The 24,528-nt window shown below is 38.8% G+C and overlaps 1 protein-coding gene across 2 annotated transcripts in view; it reads right to left on the bottom strand.

Annotated features, from left to right (window-relative positions):
* The window catches only part of KCNAB1 (potassium voltage-gated channel subfamily A regulatory beta subunit 1), a 386,124-nt gene that overhangs the window by 58,632 nt on the left and 302,964 nt on the right, over positions 1–24,528 (bottom strand). For both annotated transcript variants that reach the window (XM_038002671.2, XM_008008619.3), the window contains exons 4-8: positions 20,421–20,500; positions 18,089–18,133; positions 14,185–14,229; positions 12,287–12,330; positions 3,136–3,222 (exon numbers count right to left, since the gene is read on the bottom strand). In XM_038002671.2, coding sequence (XP_037858599.1) covers positions 3,136–3,222; positions 12,287–12,330; positions 14,185–14,229; positions 18,089–18,133; positions 20,421–20,500 — 301 coding nt within the window. The remainder of the gene's footprint in view (positions 1–3,135; positions 3,223–12,286; positions 12,331–14,184; positions 14,230–18,088; positions 18,134–20,420; positions 20,501–24,528) is intronic.

Genomic DNA, 24,528 nt, shown 5'->3' on the forward strand with positions numbered 1-24,528 from the left:
GTACAGCTTTATTCCCATACATACACAGTATGATTTACAAAATTGTTGCAAAGGTGACTCTCAACAACATGGAATCCAGAACTAACACAGGCACCTTATTTTTCCCCCATTTTTAGGGTGCCAAATGTACCCAAATCCACCTGACAGTCCTGTCTCTTTATTTCCTATTGCTTCTTTATTTCCCAGATCAGTACTTTCCCCTGGCACAGTAAAGTAGAAAAGACTATATGTATAGATGTGTTCCCAGAGACTTACATCAAACTCTGATTGTTCCAGTAGACCCACCTTGGAACAAATGAGTGTACTAAGTTTGAGGATAAACATTTTCTGAAAGCTAGAAAAAACTCACATGGATGCTATTTCAATCTGGAACAAGTCCTGCATGAGGAGCTGCCTGTGGAATGTCCCTGCTAGGTCCTCCCAGAAGAATAAGCCTCAAAACTTGATTGGCCTGCTTGGGTGAGTCTCCTCTTGCTGGTGAGGGGAAGCAGGCTACATTCCAGCATGAGGTGGTTGATTGCTGCTGTGCTACAAAATGCCATGTGCCTTGACCTTATCAACAAGTGGCAAATCTCCATTGTTTGACACTCTTCATTATGCTTCTGAACTTGGAAAATGACTCATGATAAAATAGCTTCCCATTCCGCTTTGTGGAATTGTATATAAGAAACTACTTGGGGAAAATGTAAATTTTCTCTGATTCCCACAAAGGCTAAACAATGTTGTGAACTCCACCAGACAGCAGCAATTATTTTTTAAAACACTTTGAAGATTTCTTTTAATAAATTTCAACATATTATAAATATTGATACAAGAGACATCATTATCTTGTTGGTGTCATATAGTTTGACTCCTAATTGAGGATTTCCTCTTTCTTCTATAAATGTAATGCAAATTATGTTTTCTGTTTGAGAGACTCCTACAATATATTCCAAAAATAAAAGGCAGAGGTAAGATGGGGAAAAAAATCCTTAAAAATCTTAGATGTTCTGCTATCCTGTACATGGTATAGTTGCAAAGAACACTGTCTAAAAGAGGAAAATAGTCACTAGGCACCTAAAATGTGAAGCAATTCCAGTCTTTCATAGACCTCACTAAATGGCATTTTACTTGACACTTTTGCAGACTAAATAACTTTAGTGCTCTGTTTTCATGTGTCATTAAGAATTGTATGACTGGAACACTTCTGCACTGCTGGTGGGAATGTAAACTAGTACAGCCACTATGGAAAACAGTGTGGAGATTCCTTAAAGAACTAAAAGTAGAACTACCATTTGATGCAGCAACCCCACTACTGGGTATCTACTTAGAGGAAAAGAAGTCATTATTTGAAAAAGATACTTGCACATGCATGTTTACAGCAGCACAATTCACAATTGCAAAAATCCTGGAACCAACTCAAATGCTCGTCAATCAATGAGTGGATAAAGAAACTGTGAGATATATATATATATATGATGGAATACTACTCAGCCATAAAAAGGAATGAATTAATAGCATTTGCAGTGACCTGGATGATACTGGAGACTATTATTCTAAGTGAAGTAACCCAGGAATGGAAAACCAAACATTATATGTTCTCACTGATATGTGAGAACTAAGCTATGAGTACACAAAGGCATAAACATGCTACAATGGACTTTGGGGACTTGGGGGGAAGAGTGGGAGAGGGGCGAGGGATAAAAGACTACAAATATGGAGCAGTGTATTCTGCTCGAGTGATAAGTGCACCAAAATCTTACAAATCACCACTAAAGCACTTACTCACGTAACCAAGTATGACCTGTACCCCAATAACTTATGGAAAAATAAGATAAAAAATAAAAAAGAGTTGTATGACATCATATTATCCTTGCAATAAATACTTCTTATGCTTATGATTTGCTTTATCAAACACCTAATCTTTGCTTTGACAAAAAATATGCAGTTTTATGTCATTTCCATGGAAAATTTCCAACACTGATACTGTTTATAATAAACTCCTAATTTTACCCAGATTCAAGAAAGAAGAAAACTCTAGGAGAAAGTTAGATATAAGAATATATATATTTTACATTTCTCTGTAGTTGAGAACGAGATAAATGGCAAGGAAAATAATTTCCATAACTTTTTTATGGTCAGAAATACAACCTAGAAAAATTTATAATATGGCAATCATTTATACTTTTCCATTACTATAACCCTTCTATAACCCTATAACAAGAAGAATCACTCTTTACAGAATCTGGTTTATTACAACATCCTGCCTTTTGAATCATCAAGGACAAAGTTACCTTCAGTGTAATCTCATGTGAATCAAACTATTCTAATTATTTTAAAAGTGGTAATCCATGTCATATTGTTCAAATAACCAGAATATTCATTTTTGCTATTTTTCTCAAATATCTTCATTCTCAGTCACCTCAGGTAAGTGATAACCCATGTGATTTTAAACTTCAGTTAACTGGAACATTCTTTTCAATTCATCTTCATCCTCTCAAACTATCTTCTGCCTCAAACATCCTAGCAAGTTCCGTAAATAAATGTAAATTGAAGAAAATCTGGTTTTAGAAACATTCTGAAAGCTTCCACAGGAAGAAGCTTAAACTGTGGTCCTCAAACAGTTATAACAGAAAGGCGATAAAATGTTGCAGCTCCTTGAGAATCAACAATCAAACTGCAATGAAATCTTATTTTGAAGCAGTTACTGCTGTGGAATCCCTGCTGGTGGCACCACTGAGCATTGCTACCACAGACTGGAAACTAATCAGACTTAGAGCCATTATAAAATAGGAAGACCCTCAAAGGATTTACTGTGAAATGATGATGGCTGAGTTATAAAGCCCCTTTCCAATTAACTTTATTGTTTTAGTTGATGAAATCATGAAAGTGAAATGAACCTGGAAAAGGTGAGCACTGTAACCAGCGGGAGCCACAAACCCAATGCCTTCAACTGCTTTAAAATAAGAAGATGCAGCAGACAGAGCATTGGTTTTGGGGGTAAATGCTGAGGCCAAAAGGCATCAGTCAGAAATATTTTTTTTTTCCACATTCAGTTCAATCAGTCTGAATACAATTCATTTCCTACTGTGAGCAGAGTAAGTCCTCAAACTGAATCAAGAATTCTAGAGTATTTTATTAAAGTTCTTAACTTACCTTCCATGGGAGTGTTACTGTCTGGTCGATTAGCAAAGACCACATCCACATACTCCAGCTGCAGCCTCTGGAGGGAGCCCTTCAATCCTGGGAGCAGAAGCAGGAAACAAACCCCAAAATCTAAATATGAGCAGTATTCAAAGAGTTGAAGTTTGGTTTCTTTCAAGAATTTACTTTAAAAAAAATAGAATTGGAATAGTTTCAAAAATGCTTTGAATACAATGATTGTTAATTGACCCTAGAACGTCTTAAAATTACATCAAGGGCTGACTTCCCCCAACAAGAAAAGTCTTAGAACTTTTTCAGGAATATTATCACTCTCACAGGAAAATACATACTTAGGAACGACCTTCACAGTGACTTGTATGCGGCAATATCCAGAAGCAAAATTTAGAAAAAAAGCAGGTTCTTTCCAACAGTTAGTGTTTTTCTTCTTGAACAATGCAAATTAATGTTTATGTTTTGGATCACTTAATAGGCTTATAGTGAGCCAGAGATACATTTATTACACATAAAACTCATTTGAATGGTTTAAATCAGAAATAAATGACTGCCCCAACTCCATCTTAATGTAAATTGTTGGTTTTAATAGTAATATAAAGGGGTTAGCAAATGAAGCCTTTGCTCAACATTTTACTAATTGGAATAAAGTTTAAGGAACATAAAATATAGCTGAGCTCTAACATTTCTATTATTCCCCATTTTGGGGGAAGAAACAAAAACACTAGAAGCTATAAAGACTGAAGAGGTAATATAAAGGAGAGAATAAGAACTTGAAAAGGGAGTCAGGAACCAACAGCCTATGTTTCAGCCCTAACCATTTGGTCGCATTTCTATGAATACTCAGAAAAAAATTAATTTTAGTAAAATTAATACTTCCCTGAAATAGAACATATTGTATATAATATTATGCAATCAAAAGGATGACAGTGTTTGAGAATCATGTTATCCCATTTCCATGGGGCACAGCATTTAGCATTCTCTTATCAGCCTCTTTAATTCCTCAGGGAGACCAGAGGCTTTACTCTCTTTATTATAGACATAAAATTAATTGCATGTTAAATGAGGCTCTTATAAATTTAAATTTGGTTCATTTCAATTTGATTTTTCATACTGGTTTATCAGCCAGCCACAATTAGTTTTCTGACAGGAAAATGGAGTGCTTGAATATTGTTCCGGAAATATTTTGCATCCATTGAGAAAGGACTGTCTGTGATGGCAGCTTATTAAAAGCTTTGATGAAGAGATTAGGGCAGACAGATGTTATGAGGTCTAATGCCTGCTCTTATAAACCTTCCGTGATGCTCAGGCACAGGGTATCACCAGCTATTTCAAGAAACGGTGTGAAATTAAATTAACGTGAAAAAATATCACGATATGAGCCACTTTTGGGAACAGTTGTATGCAGGGAAGAGGTAAGGAAAGGACAGGAATACTAAGTAAACAAATAACAGTATATCACAAGGTTTGAAAGGTTGGAAATCTGCACCCTAGCATGCTTGGGACCCCACTTGGGTTCTCTGACCTTTTTTTGAGACTCAATTCTCTAGTCTGCAGTGGGCCAATACTGCACAATACTGACACCTTCAGAATTGCTGTTCCTGGGAGAGCTGTGTAACACAGTCTACAGAACCACAATGTGAAATTTTACCGTGGTGTTCACATCTGGAAAGTTCCAGGGGGAAGACAGCAAAAGACCAAATGCCAAAAATTTGCACTAGACCCCCTGTTTTGGAGAGGGGCATTTAATGACAGTTCTGGCCTGTGCTTGGCAGACGAAATAAGTATCTTGTTTTCTGACAATGGCCCTCTCTCCCTGTTCTCTTCTAAACAGCTCAGTGTGGGCTGAGAGTAACTAGCAGAAGAAGCTACAAATAACCTGGCACTGTTACAGCACTGTGTGATGAGGCATGTCACAGACAGGTGTGACTTTTTGTCATTTATTATTCCATCCCATGAGCATGTATTGAGTCCCAATTTCATCCTGAGACTGTGCCAGGCTCTCAGCGTTTAAAGATGCACAGACACAGTCTTCATCCCAAGGAGCTCTAACAGTGCATATTGAGAGCATCTATTGGCACAGGTTCCTTGTTCAAGGTTGTAATGTGTACCTGGAAGTAATGATATGGACTTGATACTAAGGTCAGCCTCATGGTATTTGGTCATTCCCACCTCTTTAATTCTTTCTCTGAAAAGCACTCTTTCTTGATATTTGGCAAGAAATTCAAGTATCTGAGGCCAGTGATCCCTCCTCTGACTTTGAAGTGGAATGAAAGGAAATTGTCCCTCCAAAGGACACTATCCACTCACTTTACAAACCTCAATCACATAAAGTCTTGTAATCCATGGTATGAACTTTGGATTCTGTGTGAGATTTAAAGACACTGGTAGGGGAGGTTCCAGTGAGGAGGAGATTAAGCAGGGGAAATAATATGATCAGATTTCCATTTTGAACCGATGGCTGCACCTGCTGAGAGGGACCTGAAGGCACAAGAGTGAAGGCAGGCACAGCCACTGCAGCCCATCCAGCTCAGACAAAGTTAGTGAGAGGTGTATAAATTTGAGACAAGTGGTGTAAGTAGAAATACACGGACTTGCTGGTGTGCTGCATATAGGGTGTGGAGGTTAGAGTAAAAAAGAATGACTCCTAGATTTGGGGCCTGAGAAGTGAAGTGACTGTTACTAAATGGGGCAGTCAGGGGGAAAGCTAACCGGAGGTGGTCGGGAGCCAAGTTTAGTCTAAGCAGCACCTCAGTCACTACATGGAGCTCTTGGCAGCTGGATGGACCAGTCTGGCGTTCAGAGGAGGTGACGCACAGGGTCTGGGATTCAGGGTACTGATTTGGGTTGTCCTGAATGACCCTGTGATATCCCTTAGCCTCTCTGAGCCTCAGTTTCCTCATCTGTCCAAGGACGAAATGGTGCTAGCTGATCTTCCTGCTTTGGTCTTTCATGTGACTACAAACCAAAGCAGGTATTCCTGCTTTTTCATTAAGATATGTTTCATGAGTATCTCCTTCAGAGTCATTTACATTTAGTTTCAAAAAAACAAGTCATCGTGTTCTATCTCCATTTAGCAAATGTTTGTTGAGCACTGGCTTCGGGCCAGGTATTGTTTTAAGTTTAAGTAGACATGCAAAAATGCATTAACCTTGGCTCCAGAAGGGCAGCTGGGCAGCCAATCTTAACCTAAGGAGTTAAGTGCTCCAGTGCAGTAAATGCACTTGCTGAAGGCAATTTGACCTTAGCCTGTCCCTCTGCACTAACCCAGCACCTGTGGGAGGGGAAAACAGGAGAAACAGCAGAAATGCTCCCTGACCTTGAGGAGATAATTAGAAGTAAACCAGCAATTTCTCAAAAGTTCACAGGAAAATAAATTACTTAAAGAAAATAGTTTTCAAGTGACTACAGTAAAAAAAAAAAAAAAAAAAAAATCTAAGTCCATTTTTCTTTTAGGTTCCAAAGTTTAACAAGAACCATAATGTTTAGAAGGTAACCTTAATTCAATTTAAGCATATTTCACAGGTTTCTAAAGAAATATGCTTATTCCAGACAGTCAGCAGATTGGCACAGTTAGAGGTGGATGGGGTGTTCGGTGTTGCAGGTTTGTGTGGAAGCAAGGAAATCAGTAGTTTGGAGATTCTGCAAGGGTTCTATTTAAGCATGCTGTGTCGTCACCTTTTACACCTACCACGCACTTGCTTTTCTATCTAGCTTGCAAAAAAAGTTGCCTTAAATAATATACATTGTTTATATAATTTCTAGTTTTTTCTCAGCAGACCTATCGTCATAATTTGAGACATCTGCTTCTTTTTTTAAGGCTGAGTTGTATCGGAATCATATTCAGCATGTGGCTGTGCCTCCTGTTATGAAACATGGTTATCCTCGATGGGTGATGTACGTTTACATGAATGTAGTACACGGAAAAAAAATCCTGTGGCAAATCCATTTGTTCAGAAATGTATTCTTTAATTGAAAAATCACAGATTGTCTTTTTCTTTTAAAGTTCATAGAGTTTAACATTTGTTATTAATTTAAAAGTTTCAAGCAGAGCTTTCTCAGATTATTTCCGTCTCCTACTCCAAAAACAATGGCAGTGGATTTGTGTTTTGAATTGCATAACAAAACTGTTTATCTGAAAGGCAAATGTAGAGTCAGACACAGCTTTTGGCTGTTGGAATACACAAGAGATTTACTTATTCTTAGTGACCTACCAAACTATTTCTTTTCGTTTACATTAGGCACTAAAGGAACGTGTTTTATTTTTTATTTATTTATTTATTTATTTATTTATTTATTTATTTATTTATTTTTTCTGTAGAGACAAGGGTCTCACTATGATGACCAGGCTGGTTTCAAGCTCCTGGCCTCAAGCCATCCTCCCGTCTCAGCCTCCTAAATCGTTGGGATTACAGGCATAAGCCACCATGCCGAGCCAGCACCAAAGGAATCTGCTCTGCTCCATTCCAACATTGGCTCAAATTGGGGTTTAACAAATGTTTGTGGAATGGTTGAATGAGTAAACTGGATTTTAGAACCCGAGGGGACTTTGGGATTCTAAATGAGTGTAATCAATCCACTAGTGAAATTTCTTCCTCCTCCTTGTGAATCTAAGGAGAGTATTACACCTAAGCAGATCTAAGTCAAGAACTTTGGGCTCATTAAAAAGGCCTTTCAGCATGAACTCTTTCAAACATACATTATGCACAAGTCAAGCTCATCGTATACTCTGTAAACTAATTCAGGTGGTTCAGGTCAGCCAGCACAGAAGTGGCCTGAACTCTGTATCAATTTGAACTTTCTGTCTTATCCTCTAATAGTACTTTTCAAATTTAATTTGTATACAAATCTCCAATGTCGAATGAGGTCACCTTCATCACAGAACCAAGTACTAGTGAAATCCAAGGATAATGACTTGTAAACTCTTATAAACTTTATTTTGGGTCTCATCTCATGTCCTTGCTTTTCTGCAAAATTCACTCAATTCCCTAATTTCAGCCTGCCTAGAAAATACTTTGAGCTAATTCTCTTGTAATCACAAAGCTTTATCTTTGGCAGAAACTATGGACTGTAAAATCACCACCAACAACAACATAATAACAAATGATCTCAATTCTTCTTCCATCTCAAAAGTTTGAAATTTTGTGTTAAAGTTTGAATCTGGGTCAGCTTGAATTTCAGCTGAACTGGTTTATCCATCCTCAGAGATTAGTTCCTAAGAGAATTCCTGACTGATTTAAAGGTGGAGGGAATTTAAGGTATTTCTATTATGTCATATAAGGCTTGAAAAAATGCTTATTTGCGGGCAGATCACCTGAGGTCAGGAATTTGAGACCAGTCTGGCCAACATGGTGAAACCCCATCTCTACTAAAAATACAAAAAAATTAGCTGGGCGTGGTGGCGCATGCCTGTAGTCCCAACTACCTGGGAGGCTGAGGCAGGAGAATCACTTGAACCCTGGAGGCGGACGTTGCAGTGAGCCGAGATCATGCCACTGCACTCCAGACTAGGTGGCAGAGTAAGACTCCGTCTCAAAAAAAAAAAAAAAAAAAAAAAAAAGTAAAGAAAAAAAGAAGAAAGAACCCTGAAATTATGTACACACTCTGGTAAATATTAGAGCCATGGAGATTCAGTGATGAGTATAGTAGCATACCTTCTCCTTTCTTTTTCTCTTCGATTTTGTATTTCTTTGTTAATTGCCAGTGTCAACCATTTTCTGAATCTCTCTTTTCTAATTAATTAGATTAAAAAGAAAAGAACAAAAAACAAGAACTTTTCTGGCAGCAAACTGCTGCCCTGTTCATTCAGCATGGTTCTGTAAGCTGACTGGGTGATTTGTCACTGACAAACTCCATGGAAGAGAACACAAGTCATGAGGGCAAGTGCTGGAGCAGGAATGCTAGGGCAGTAACAGTTTTGAGAGGCAGGTTAGCTTTGACTTTACAATGTCAAATGGGACACTAAGGCCTGAGAAAGGACGCTGTTTGGGTGAGGAATCTGGAGGTTTTTCTGAGGGCTAGAAGTTTGTCATTGATCGTGGCTGTTTCAGAATGTCACTACTTAGTAGTATCCTTATCCACAGAATGAAGACTAGCAGTTGTACTTATAAGGACAAGGATGATGACAAAAATAACATGTATTAAGTGCTTATTATGTGACAGACATTGTGCTCAATGTGAATTATATAATTTTTATCCCCATATAGTAACCCTTATATTTATAGTCTATAGTTAAGAAGACAGAGGTTAGGTAGGTTAAGGAACTTGCACAAAGTCACTAGCTCATAAATGACAGAGTTGGAACTTGTACAAAGGTCTGTCTGACTTCAAAGCACATATGTTTAAAATTATATTTAAAAATAGTCAGTGAGAGATACCAAACCTATATAAAGACTTTGGAGACAATGGGGTGATGTAATTATTATGGTATATATCTATGTACACACACACAAACATGCACACACATATGGTTCACACTGGCAATCGAGAAAGAATACATATATATACACACACACACACACACACACACACTTTGAGATCTGGCTTCAAAAGTCTTCATTTTAAATTCAGTGATTGAATACTGAAACTATTTTTTTTTCTGTTGTAAGTCTAAGATATTTCAATGTAGTTTTGTTTATAGGTCAATAAAGATCATCAGCTTCCAAGTTGGAATAAAAATACTCGAATGAAACATTATCTCTTAGGTTCATGGAGAGAAAAAAGTTCACAATGAAATGACAGCCTGGGAGAAAATATTTGCAATACATACAACCAAGCAAACAGTGACCATCACTAGTATACAAAGAGTTCCTGCAAATTATTATGACCAAGACAGACAAATCAAAAGAAAAACAGCCTGACAACATGAAGAGTGAATTTCCAGAAAAAGAAGAACAAAATTATTAAAAGAAGCTCAAACTCACCAATAAATAAATATATACATAAGGAGACAAGATCAACTCATCTAACAGGATGGCATATTCCTTTTAGAAAGTAATTTTGTGTTAAAATTTGTATAATTCTTTGACTTAGAAATGCCACTCTGGAATCTACCTCATTTACCTAAGGATGGTCACTTGTATAATTCTTTATGACGCTAAAAACTGAAAATAATCTGTAAGTTATATATTTTAATTGAGAAAAAATCAAGACTTAAGTTAATATTTGTAGCCTGGTTCTACTGTTTATATATATATTTAAAATATAAGCAAGTGTTTGGATGGATGGATAGATAGATAAGTCAGTACAACCATAGAGAAAAGGTGAAGAAGATATATACAGATTCTCAAACTCTAGGATGGGATGAGACTGGATGAGCAAATGGAGAAGCTGGCTTCCTTATCTATTTTTATTTTTGAAGTGGTGAGATTAGAGCACATTTTACATTTCTGGTGATGTTAGTATTTCGTAAATGAAATTATTTTTTAAAAAGGAGAAAAATCACTTGTTTCAATGATCAATCATGAACCTAAAGCTACAAAGTTCTTGGATTTTTTTAAAAAATACAGATAGTTCACAACTTACAATGGTTTGACTCAGGGTTTTTCAACTTTATGACGTTGTGGAAGTGATATGCATTTAGTAGAAACTGTACATCCAGTTTCCATACAACACTCTGTTTTTCACTTTCAGAACAGTATTCAATAAATTATTAAAACATGTGACACTTAATTTATTATAAAATAGGCCTTATTATAAAATATGATTTGTGTTAGATGGTTTTACCCAACTGTAGGGCAACGTAAGTGTTTTAAGCATATTTAAGAAAGGCTAGGATAAGCTATGATGCTTAGTAGGTTAGGTGTATTAAATGCATTTTCAGCTTAAGATATTCTCAATTTAAGATAGGTTTGTTGAGATGTAATCCCATCATAAATTGAGGAGCATCTGTACTTCACAAACTAGTATAAACTCTTAACATTTTTCTTTACTGCAAAAAGTATAAGTATAAAATTTTATAATATATAGACAAGCAAGAAATAAACAAAAATTACTCACAATTCTCACAATCTTCACGATTAAGTAGAGTAGTAGTACTTTATTACATAATGGTTCTTGTTGACTGTTTTATTTCCTGTTTATTTCTAAATTACACAAAATGTTGAGTGCCTTGCAAATGTAATGCACCAGGAATCAATTACCTAGTGGTAATTTTCTATACATTTTTCTATGCATATGTATATACCCTTCTAAAACAGTAGAGTATACTACTCAGTGATGAGTGCACTAAAGCCTTAGAGGTCACTACTATACAATTCATTATGTAACCAAAAACCACTCGTACCCCAAAAGCTATTGAAATAAAAAATATATGTATTTGAAAAAAAAATCTAAACAATAATAAAATAAAAACTAAAAAGCATAGTAGTCTTAACATTTGTCTACACAAAAATTTGCACACAAATGTTCATAGCAGCATTATTCAGAGTAGCCAAAAAGTGAAAACAAGCCAAATGTAGTTTAACTAGTAAATGGATAAGCAAAATGTGGCTATCCATGTAGTGAACTATTACTTGGCAAAGAAAGGGGTAAAATACTGACATGTGCTACAACATGAATGAACATTATGCTAAGTGAAAGAAATCAGTTACAAAATATCATATATCATGGGATCTAATTTACATGAAATATGCAGAATTGTCAAATCTATAGACATAAAAAGTAGATTGGTGGTTGCTTGGGACTCTGGGAGGGGGTGAGGTGGTGATAGGAAGTGACTTCTAGTGAGTATAAAGTTTATTTTAGGGGTGACAAAAATGTTTTCACATTAGATTAGGGTGTTTGGTGTACAACTCCGTAATTATACTCAGAACCAATGAAATGTACACTTTAAATGGGTAAACTTTTATGATACGTACATTATATCTCAACAAAGCTCTTTCAAAAAATCTGTGGGAATGTTTTATTAATATTAGTAATAGCTGAAAATGAGAAGAGTTCTATACAATTTTGCCTTTTCCTTTCGAGTTCCCAGTCTCCCCTCTATATCCCTGCATTCCCTATATTTAACCCCAAGAAGAAACTTGGTTGATTGTGGTACTTTTCATATAGAACATTTTCCTCTTCCAGTGTATTCTGAACTTGTTTGGTTGAGACCTTTCTTGAACGAGGGGCCCACAGCCAAAAATAAAATTGAAGCAGAAGCACCCACCTTCAATAATATGCTTTCTTGACAGCCCTCTTTCTGTTTCAGCTCTGCCAAGAAAAAGAAGCAAGTAACTTTGAATGAGAGTGTGCTTTCTTTTCTTCTCTAAATCTCTGATCTGAAATGCTAGTTTTGTACCCTGTTCTTATCAAATTCTGCACCACTGGAGGCTGAGAAGTCTGGTGGGCAACACACTGAACCCCTTTCCTTTGGAGACCTCAGTAGATGAATTATCCACGACGGTCACCATGCCTCTATCATGCTCAGCACCAGGCTCCAGTAAACAGCAACTCAGCCACGTACACTCTGTCCATATTTAACTCAAGACAACTGTACAACCTTTTCACCTTGTTCTTAACCAATCTAAAGAAAATAAAAGGCTTGACATAGGTTTGTGAGCTTATTGTAAGATTGCCAGGCTGCTGAAGTTTCTTTGTTAGCTTTTCTGATAAAGGAATCAAATTTGGAAGTGTCTTTGACTTCCAAAATAAATTTTAAAACTAAATTAAAATGCGATGAAGCAAATGTTCCTTAAATTAGTATCTCCAGAAGACAGACCCTTAATCATAAGGACTTTTGCCTTCCCAATTCTCAAGCTCTGGCCAATTTGAATGAAATATGGTACTTGAATTTTAAAGTATTGATAACATGTTTCTTCATCTTCAATACCTTTGGCAGCTTCTTTTTAAATATAATATTTACCATTCACTTTTGTGAATGTTTTCTTATTTGGTATTTTTAATAAATATATTAGTAATACTGTAGGTAGTATTCTACTACATATTCTATGATATAATGGTTCTTGCAGACTGTCTTATTTCCTGCAAGGTTTTGTGGCATTGCAAAAGCACTGAGCAATGGCACTGTGAATCAAAACACAGGCAATGAAAATCCGCATTTCTCATAGGCATGATGTTGCTTTATTTTTGTACAGATTACTACAGGAATACAAATTTAAATTCATCTTTCTGTCTTCATATCATTATAAATAGGCTCAAAACCAACAACAAAACAGAGTATATGTTTGCAAGTGTGTATATACACATATACATTTTGATTAGAAGGTTCCTAAAGAAGAATTGGCCTCTGCCTCCAATTAAAAAAATTCCCTATCAATTATAGGAAGGTAAATAAGGTTTTGTTTGTTTTTGCTTTTTGTTAAAACTCCAGCATTTTTTTTGGTTATGATTTCTGTCTCAAAGATGGAAAAGCACAGTACCAATGATTGCTCTGGTATATGGAATAGCTTGCTGTCTTCTTACATGTTTGTCAAAAGGCCAGCCTTCTAAGTCCTGCTGAATAATGTAAGTATCAGTTCAAATGCCAGCAGGCCCATAAGAAGCCAATTCATTCCATGAAATCTTCTCTGCATCCCACAACAGAGAGCACATTTCTCTTTCATTTGGCCTGACAGCGAGTGATACAGGTAGCTCCGTGTTATTCTCCAATGAGATGGTCCTTTTGATCAGCACTTTCAGAGCCCTCTGCAGAAATGATCAGAGACTTAGACATGGAGCCAGACAAGATATTTTTATCTTTGCATTCTGTAGAAGTCTCTGAGTTTTGGCAGATTTGAGTGACTTTTCTTCTGTGATGCTTCATGCCTATTTTCCTTTCCTGAATTTTGAACTCTATTTTGGAAATGATTCTAAGTATGAGACTGGTATTTGAAAAATCTACATTAATCACTTAGTAACAAGTGACCACATGCTTTGGACTAAATTTCTTTGGGAGTACCTTGCTGAAATTAAATCTTAGGCTAATTGGTATTTCCTTAGTATGAGAAAAAAAAAATCCTCTCTCTAAGCCAATTAATCTTAGTATGTTATATGTAATATAACTGCTTAACAGCAAAAAAGCAGGAACTACTAGTGGTTTTCTCTTTAGTAGGAAAAATAACTTACTTTCCACCCCAGTAGAGTTTGGTTGTTATGACCAGACTGGACCTCCTGTATATGAAACAGACAAACACAGAGAAGTAGTAAATAAATACAGGTTATTGTACCGAGTCATATTATTATAATAGCACCAGAAAGAATTTGTTATTGTACCTCACATTTTAAAAATTGGTAAAGAGGTAAATTTGTTAATCCATCTCACTGAAATAAAGACAAAGGGAAGCTAGTGAGGGGGGACTCAAAGTTGGATCCTAGAGGAAGAGGCTGAATGGAAATGATCTTTGCCTGGAGGAGGTGGAGGGCAGTGATAACAAGTCAGATTGAGAACTGACAGCAAGTCCAGGTGGACATAGCAAAGTGAAGGTGAGTGGTGGGCCAGCATGGAGGGTCAGAAATGGCGTGTGGGGATGGAAGTGAAAGGACTGAGGGGATGAATTGCTTTAGTAGGTCAAATGAACAAACACCAATGAACACGTGTATTCAGCATCTGGCCTAACGCTGATTGCATACGAACTCCTCCCAGGAGGACTCCACTCTCTGCCAAGGAACATGGACCCTTGTGGCTCTGGGTTATTATCCCTTCTAACATCACGTTAACAGGCAGGAACTGACTACATAGAAATCTAAATGATGAAGTGAATTATAATAGTAAATATTTAGAACAAACAGGAAAAAAATGTCTTTGAGTGTCTTATTAAATGGAAATGACATTTTAGGAAAACAGTCCTAAAATCCTTAGCTCAAGGTTCTACCATTTTACTGCTAAGGGAATGAAATGTGCAAATCTCATCAGCAAACTTATTACCTTCTGAAAGCCACAACCAAGGGCAGGAAATGCAATCCTAGTATTATGATCATGGAATAAAAAATATGTCTTGAGAACTACAGGGATACAATAAAATTGGGAAACAGATCTCAGTGCAATTTGGTTTCTCTCAGTATGTAATTTGATCTCACTGGTCTAGAAAAAAAAATCATTTGAGATTCAAAGGTTAAGGCCAATCTTCAGGAGCACTTGAAATAAGGCATTTATAATTCTATCATCTGTAAAGTCAACGCCTCAGGGCTCTCGGGTATAAAAGCCTAGTATGATTAATGATAACCAACGGGGAATGACGGTGACAACTCTGACAACTTGGTTGCAACAAGAAAAATTTGTTGAAAATGTTAGCAGCCCCATCCCACTGAAGTTAATCCCCCCAAAAGTAATTTGAATCACTGTAATGGAAGGTCGATAAATACATGTACCTGGAGATCACACAACCTGAAAGGGCTGATGTACTTTCCAGGTTAATACATCAACCTCATGATAACTATTATAATAGCAATCTGCCACAGGCGAGCCTGGTCTCCTTTAGCACTTTCAACCTTCAACAAAAAGCTGGATAGAATATTATAAAAACTGAATGCAGTCCTTTTGATTATTGAAAGCTGCACATTCTATACAAACACTGCTACAGACTTAGTTTTTCAAAGTTAGGCTTCCTGTAAAACATTTGGCCTATAAGGGTATGCACACCAACATATATGTTCAAAGAGCAAGAGTAGACAGCAGCCTGGCAAATTATCACTGACTCCCACAGAGGCTATTAGAGCAACTCTTCTGAGTGTGTAGAGAATGATAATGCATTTTACAGTGATATAGCACAGCCTTCAAAATGCTTTTGCACACCTTATCTCACTCTGTCAGCATGACACTTCATGAACTGTTATGCTGTCCATTTTACAGGTGGTTAAACTGAGGATCAGAGAAGTGTAATAACTTGTCCTGGATAACATAGCTAGCAAGTGGTAACGCCAGAACCAGAAGTCAAGTGTGCTAGTCGAAACAGCTTTCATAGGCTCAAAGCTATGATGCTATGGTTTATCTTTTCACCAGTCTCATGGGGGCAACTGTGAACTAATATAAACATTCTGGAGTATAATTATAGCTTGAGTTTTTATTTGCAAGAATGAAAGGCAGTTTGTGGAATATGCATGGCAATCTATTTTCTACAAAAGGTATATAAAATAGGTTCCGCAGCTACGGAGAGTGATCATTTAATGTTCTCTGAGTGTTAAGAAAGAAAATAGCTACTGCGCTGATGCTTTCCCTTCTTCCTTAGATGTACTCCAGCAGCCTACACCTTGTTGCAGACCTCACTGTACTATTAGTGGAATTATCTCCAAGGTTTCTGTTATAATTGAATCATGTACCCCAAAAAGATATGTTAAAGTCCTAACCCACACAACCTCAGAATGTGAGCTTATTTGGAAATAGGATCACTGCGGATATAATTAGTTAATAGGTAGACTAGGCCGTTATCCAATATGACTGGTGTCTTTATCAGAAGACACACAGACACATGGGAGGAGAGCTGAAGTGCTGCAGCCGCAGGCCAAGGAATGCCCAGGATGGCTGGCAACCGCCAGAAGCTAAGAGGAAGCGAGGAAGAACTCTAAACTTTAGCCAGAATGTCAGAGGGAGCACGGCCCTGCCAACCTTGAAGTCAAACCTTGATTTTGGATTTCTGGCCTACAGAAACATGCAAGAATAAATTTCTGTTATTTTAAGATACCCAGTTTCTGGTCCTTTGTTGCAGCAACCATAGGGAATGGATACAGTCCCTATTTAGGCAGTGATGGGTGAACCAATACTTTGAGTGGGAAGATAACTCAGGCAAGGTGAAGGACTGAGTGGGAACATGAATGCTTTCCCATACATAAGGTGGAATATAGTTTTCTATTAACATCCTTACAGTTCCCTGGGGTGGGAGAGAAGGAAAAGGGAGGAGAAAGTAGGTCATCAAAGTTTATTTGTTCATATCTCTATAAATGTTTGCTTTTCCATTTCCACAGGGCCCTCTATTCCTACCAAAAGTTTGTCTCAGAGTGGGGAGTAAGCAGCCTTAAAAATACATTCAGGTCTGTTTCACCTTCTTAGTTTCGCTTCCTAGAGAGAGTTTAAATCATGTGTGCAAAAGCATAATAAAACCACTTTTGAACTCTTTGAGAATGTCCATCTTCCCTAGACTAAATTTTAGAAAATACATGCTAAGTGTTGAAGCATGAGTACACAGCTCTTTGCACAGTTGTCTTCACTAATACAATTACGCTGTCACTTATTTGGTAATCAGCAGATATTATGCCAGGGCAGAGGAGGACCCCAAATTTGTCCAGTAATCTTTGCTGAGCTTTGCTTAATTCTGTATTCGTGCGGGGGAAGTAGTGGCTGTTGTGGCTGAAATCTATAGTGAAATGGGGAAGTATTACCTCCCCACTGTCCATAGATGTTATAGCTTCCCTTATTACCACTGTCTTTGGCTACAGAAGGTGATGGAAAGGGACAGGTCAGCATAGCCATTGTGTTTCTCAAGGATAGCAGATGAAGCACTTTTCTGAATACCCAGATAACAGGGTTCCTGGGCACACAGGAGAGACGCTGACTAAATGTGTTCAGATAAGAAAGCTTTGGGGTATTTATCCCAAAGTCTTCTTGTTTCATCATTTCTTTGCATCCAGAGTTAATAAAATAAACAGCAAACATAAATGCATGTGTGTGGGGGGATAGTTTCCTGTCAAGTTACTTCCTACAATAGATTAGCACAAATGGCAGTCAGAAGCCATGAAATTGTCACCTTTTTATGCACAAATATTTCATGAACATCCCCTCCTTCTCTGCTCAACTCTTTGGTAATTCATTGTGATCAATGACTAGTCACTGATCTAGTCATTGACTAGACTAATTTTTGAAGCGCCAGAAGTGAACTTGCCGGCATTTATTTTCAAGCCACTATAAATGATTGCTTTACCAACAGTTGATTTTTTTTGACAGCCTTTTGGTCAGATGTCATATAATTTTATTTTTCCTTCTCTGGTGCAAAACAATATCTTTTTAAAAACAAACAAATAATTATGGTAAATGCAATACCTCCAGCCTTTCTTCTTGATGATGCTCCCCAGAATCACTTCAGCCCTGGAGAGGGAAACAGATAATGTCTTAGGATGCAGTGTCCTGGAAAAGCAAGAGTCAATCCAGAACACAAGAACCATTCCTTGTTTGAACTCTCAGTGCCTACATATCCCGAAAATAGAAGCCGCTCTCGGCTGGTAGCACAGTTTCCGCTGTTTCTGCTTGTGCCTGCAGAATCCTGCTCCGGAGCATTCCAGAAGCACCTGCCAAATCCTGACACGCTGGCAGGAGACCGCCTGCAGTCCTGATACTAAGCAGCAGCAGTCATTTTGCAGTTTGGTGTTTTTGAACCAATGATCCCATATATAAATGTCTTGCTTGGTAGTGTCCAAAGGAGGTCAAAGTTTTCCTTCTAATTGCTATGAAGCAATTCAATTGTGACCATGGAGAACAATGAGACCTCACATTGCTTAGATAGAAAATATTGGCTCTCAGGTATAAATTAAAAACGATGTTGTGGGTTTAGATGTCCCACATAGAGACCACTCACGTACAGAACATCCTAGGTTCCAGTGACCAACTTTGTCATAGGAGCAAAACAGAGGAAGACATAACGTAGTGTCCTTCCTGCCCCTAAGGCTGGGTTGCAGAGGCATACTGAAGGCATCCACTGTCCTCTCCTCTTCCACCTACCCAGGCTGGGACCTGAGATTGAGTAGACAGATGTTCTATGTCCCTCCCAGTATGACCAACATTGTCAGAAGCAGCTGGGCTCTCAGAGGCTTAGTGAATGGGAGATCAGTGGAATTAGCACCTTGCCCATTAGGATGCTGTGGAGAGGAGTCATGGCTAATCATTATTGGTTTTAACTGAAAGTTCTGTCTTTGTTAGAGTGTATAGCTTGCAATAAGCTATGATGCAGGTTAGCTGTGGAGTATGCCCCAAAGAGACAAGCATTGAGTCTTGCATTGGTGTGTTGTTTTTGCTTCTCCCGATCTCTCTGTTACCTTTTACAACCTTGCATTTCACAGTGGAAACCTATCTCAATTATAGACTGACAATCAATAATTAATCAGAGCAATTATCCTCACAGGAGTAATACAAACAGGACTCTAACAGACTTGCTACTTACTTCTCCCTTTTTCTACCTTAGTGCCATTTGGTACTAAGCAGGATTCCACAAGAAGAAAACAATGGAAAGGGGTAGAAGGCAGAAAGGAGCAAGACCCTATAACCTTTACTTTCTCTCCTTGGATTCAACAGAAAGCGTCAAGAATGTGAGCTATGAACCTCCTTGATGGTCCTTAAACATATACATGTCTTGAAAAGGAGGAAACTCATGCAAAGAAAATGCACTGGGACCATCCACTGATCATCCTGATTCAGCAAGTCCAGCAATTTGATTGTAATTCTCACCTGGAAGGAGGTGAATTAGGCCTGCAGGTGATTATACCTCACAGTCCAGTTAGAAAATTGCAGAGCTGTTCAAACAGCTGGGCAGCTATTTAGTTTCCTTGGTTCTAAGAGCTGGACATCCATCTTCCCAGTAGGAGGCCAGGGAGTCCCAGATCTATTCTGAAATGTGCTGGTTAGGCTGGGACCTGGACGGCATGAACCTTCAGGCCTGGCCTGGCCCATTTCCTATGTGTTCTAGTTTAACAAGCCCTGTCTCAGGGCTCCAAATCTGCCTTGGATTCAAAGGAAGGTTGCAGTTGGATGTGACTCCTTTCACAAACGAAGCAAGGACTCTCTACAACCCTTCCTGTCCTCAGAATGGGCTCTGAGATCCCCTCTTACAAAAGATAACAGATTCTTTGGCATCTTGGGGGATCCTGACTTTGACGTCTGATCTTCCTGTAATGCTAGTGTAGGGACAGGGAGGTAAACAGGAAAAGCTTCTGCTTCCCTGCAAGGAGGATGTCCCAGCTCCTCAGGGGCTGAAGAACTATGAGATATGGTTATGAAATAACGACACTAACTTTTGAGCAACCATTTTGGAACCTGTTCATTCATTTGGTCACTCATGTATTCAACTAATATTTCTCAGTCTCCACTGCCACCACTCTGGCACCAGACTCTGCTGTCCCTCACATAGACATGGCAATTGCTTCCTGGTCATATACCTCTTCAGCCCATTCTTCATACAGAGACCAGAAGCAGGAAGGTTTGGGTGAGCAGAGAGTTCCAGAGACAGTCAGTATCCCCAATTCTAGTAATGGTGGTAGAGGGCAGAGCAGAGCCATCAACACGTGGAGAAAGGACAGAACCTTTTCACCAACATGTTGGAAATGGTTTGATTCTTTTGGTGCTACAGATGCCATTTGAGCGACACAAACAGGTACTGACTTACTTTCCAGCAGCATAGACTTCAGCAGTATCAAAGAGGTTAACACCACTTTCATAGGCGATTGTCATCAGCCGTTCAGCAACCTGCAAGGGGATGGGAAGGTCAGTCAGAAAAGTCAAGTGCTTTCCAAACCTGGAAGCAACTTTGAGTCCTCTACTGATCTTTAGGAACACTGACCTCTCACTAACCACTCCTTATTTTTCTTAGTTTTAGTGAAGAGAGGGAAAGAAAGAAGGCTCAGCCAGTATCCTTAGGACTGAAGTATTCTTTCCTTCAGACATAGGGCACTGAGGAGTTACGTGAAGGCTGGGATTTAGCCTGACCAAAGTGGATAGATTTGTGTTTCTCACTCTTCTGGGAAGAGCTGGTTTGACAACATTCTTTATGGCATCTTAATCTTTCTGACAGAGGGGGGCCATTTGTATCACTGGTGACTCCATTCCTCAACTCTTTTCTCCAAGTCATAAGTTTTGGCAGCTAGGTGACTCCTGACCTGAAGGCTTGTGACTTTTTTCTTGATGCTGAGACAGAGCTGTGACTGTTATAAAATTCCTGCCACCCACAGTTCAGCAAAATCTCAGGCACCATCGTAGAGCAGCCATTGAATCAACACAGAGAGGGGGCAGTGTGCCTTTGACTCACCAGGAACCCAGTTCCTCACTGTTCTGCCTGCAAACAGACCTCAAATCTCCTTGTTCCTTGCTTTGTGCTGCTGAACGCAAGCAGTGAGTATGACAGAAGAGTAGAGAATAGCTATACACAGCTTAAGGAATAGCCAGAGAGGGATAGCCACAAACAACAGTGGAGAGGGGCCATTTTTTCATTTTGCCAATTGACTTACTAGTCATTTGGAAAATTACACACCTCGCAAATAATTATAATTGATTTTTCCATTATGTTTTAATGGCAGGCTGAAGTTGCTTCATCAGCATTTCCAAAATGAACTATTTTTCTGTTTGCTATAAAAATTAGCCTACCAAGAAAAATGTTAAGTTAGCAAAATGGAGTCCATCCAGTTTCTTTAGCATAATAGTATGCTATTAATGCTTTTAATTTAGTACCATTAAAACATTTATCTTGTATTCCTATAATTTTTAAATTATATCCTAACTGGAGATTAAAAGTTAAGACAAGTTTTCCCCATTATGACTGTTCTATTTTTAACCATTATTGTGCATGTATTTTATGTTAGCCTGTGTTATGTCATATGACATACTGGTATATTATTATTGGAAAATGTACACAAATCTTATCTAGAGAGTTTTTTTTAAGATAAGATGGAGAATTCTGCATGGAGACTTAAACTAAACGATGACAGAGATGTTTCCCAATCATTGGACTTGAAGGCCTGAATGTGAAATAATGAAAAACATCACCAACTAAGTCTGAAGAGTGGTTTCTGGCCTTGAGGGTGCTACTTACTAGATAGATAAATCTGGGCAAACCATCTGACCTCTCTGTAGATTCAGCCTCCTCGTTTGCAAAATGGGGATGATTTTGTTCAGCTATCTCCTCCTCCTGCATGAAGCCCAGAGGCCTCAGGCAAAGCTGACCTCACCTCCCTCTAGCGGGGGCCTGGGGGGCCTACGAGTGAGTTACTCAGGAAGGGTCATGTGACACACCCTGGCCAATGAGATATGAGGAGAAGTTTGCTGGGGACTTCTGGGAACATTTTTATTTGTTCCTACTGAGTTTCTAGGAGCAACACCCTTACCCTGGAATTACAGTTCTAATTGAAGCCTGGGATTCCGGCAGCTGCCTTTCTGCCTGAAGAAGCAGTTGATACACAAAGCCCCACGGGCCAAGAGACTCTCTGGGAAGCAGATTGGGAGTCACTGACAGAGGCAGCCCTGAAGCTTGCTCTTTGTCTGCACTTCTAGCTTAAAAGTCAAAATAATTTTTCTTTTATGGGTTAACCTGATTTGAGTTGGGTTTTTGATACCTACAGTTAAGGGCACCTTAACTACCTTACAGATAAAAAAAAAATCAATAAAACTCTGAAAATTAAGGCTGTAAGATGCTAATATGCTCTCATCATTATTTTAAAGAAATAATTATTCATATCAGTAACATCTATCTTTATTTTATGATGAAGCCAAATCATCTTTGAGAGGCACCTTACAGAGTTTGGTGTTTGTATCCTTTTGATAATATCCCTGCCAAATGGTAATTCAGTAAATGAACTCTCCCAGTGATGGGGACATCCCCACCTCCTGAGACAGTGTTGACAATGATGTAATTGTCAACAATTAACTCAGCACACTGTAGTATGGCCAGCCCTAGTATTCCATATTTGCATGTACTTTGTGTTGAGATTATTTGAAGCCAGAGAGAAAGCAGAAAAATCGAGGTAGGTCAACTCATTGCTATTGATCCGCATTTTTGCTACATGGAAAGCACTGAGCTCAAAGAATTCTATAATGGGTGAGACTAACTCTGGCTGTGTCTCCCTTCTTCTCTTTGCTGGTATTCTCTCTTCAAGGACCCACGGAAAGCCACAGATGCTCTCTGGAAGTACAGTAGCTATTTACCTGGTCTGCATCTGAGGTGAGCGCTTCAGCAGCCATTCGTGACAGCTTTATTGTAGTTTTTAGACTTGAAATTTTGAAATTATTCATCTCAGAGGTCAGCCCTGCACACTACAACCCGGGCAAGCTTGGCTCATTGCAGCAGAGAGCAGACACTGTGAAGAGGAGAGTGAAGACTAGGGGGAAATAATGCACTTTACTTGGCCCCTCTGCTCAGAAAGGGTACATATTTTTGTCCTTTTCCCTTCCAAGCACCATCCAGTCAGTAGTAGGTAATACATGTGCTGGATACAGAGGATTATTAACTGTAGGCCTCACTCCCTGCTTGCCACCTATTGTGTATGAGACTTCAAGTCCGTAGCTTGTGCTCTGCTTTCTGTGGCTTTGCCTTTGTGCCTCTTCCATACACCCCTTCCTGGTACCGGTCAGAGAGAGCCCTGTAGTAGACTCTGGGATGTGCCCTCAGGTTCTCCTTTGGAACTGAAGGACTTATTCCCTGAGTTGCTGTGAATGCTGCCATTAAATGGCCTTCCTCTGTCAGCCCTCTCTGGAAATTGCACTTGGCTAGAGAGAGTCACCTAGCCCAAGGTCAGACCTGCTTCCTGATCAGCCTCTGGTCCAATGATTGGTCAGTAAAAGGACATAAAGGCCCAATCCTTTATGTTGTGCCAGACTGAGACAACTCTGCAGAACCATCTCAGCTTCGGAGATCCCCATGGAGTTGGCTGAGGTCATTGTTGAGGCTGCATCATGACCCAAGTTCTCTGTCTGCCCAGTGCTGCTTTCTTCCCTGCCCTGTGCTGATCCTGAGAACACTTCCTAATAACTGTCCTGCAGGCTACTCTCTAGCTTAAAGTCTGCATCCCAGGGGAGCCTCCATGAGGCAAGCCCTCTAAGGTGACATGTGCCCAATACAGGGAACAGGCATTAGGACAGACAAGAATAGACAGTTAAGACTTGTCTCTCAGATCTGCTAAATAACACTGGTGATTTTGGGAGCTGTGGAGAAAAACCTCCGTTTCCCAAGTGTCTTGTTAGGAATGATGGTAAGCACTACCTTTGTAAAGGGCTTATTCTGGGCCAGGTACCCCACTAAGTCCTTTACAGGCATCATCTCGTTAACCTTAACCACCATCCTGCTGAACAGAGGGTATGAGCATTTTATTGATGTGGCCGCTGTTAATACACGCAAATGTTAGTAAACCAGGTCGGTCAATGGTAGAGTGCGACTGGATCCCGCTCAGATACACTATCCCTGACTCTTCTTGCAAGTAGACAAGGAAGGATCAGAGGGACTCAGGGCATTGCCCTCAGGGGAGTTCTTGGTGCTCAACGCCTGCATACCTCACTTGTGCCATGAAGGTAGTCCTTAAAGGAAACAATAAAAATGTCACTTTGGTAAGTACTGTTTTAACTGTGTAAATGATCATCTAAAGGAATTTTATGGTAAATATAATTACCATAGTTGCCATTTATTGAGTGTCTGCTACCTGCTAGTCAGAGGACTATATAAACGTCTGACAAGCATGATGTGTTAATCCTTTTAACAGACCGTGAAGGTTAGCATTAGCATCTCATTTTAT

This window comes from Chlorocebus sabaeus, chromosome 15 (assembly GCF_047675955.1).
Source record: "Chlorocebus sabaeus isolate Y175 chromosome 15, mChlSab1.0.hap1, whole genome shotgun sequence".
NCBI classification, from domain to species: Eukaryota; Metazoa; Chordata; class Mammalia; order Primates; family Cercopithecidae; genus Chlorocebus; species Chlorocebus sabaeus.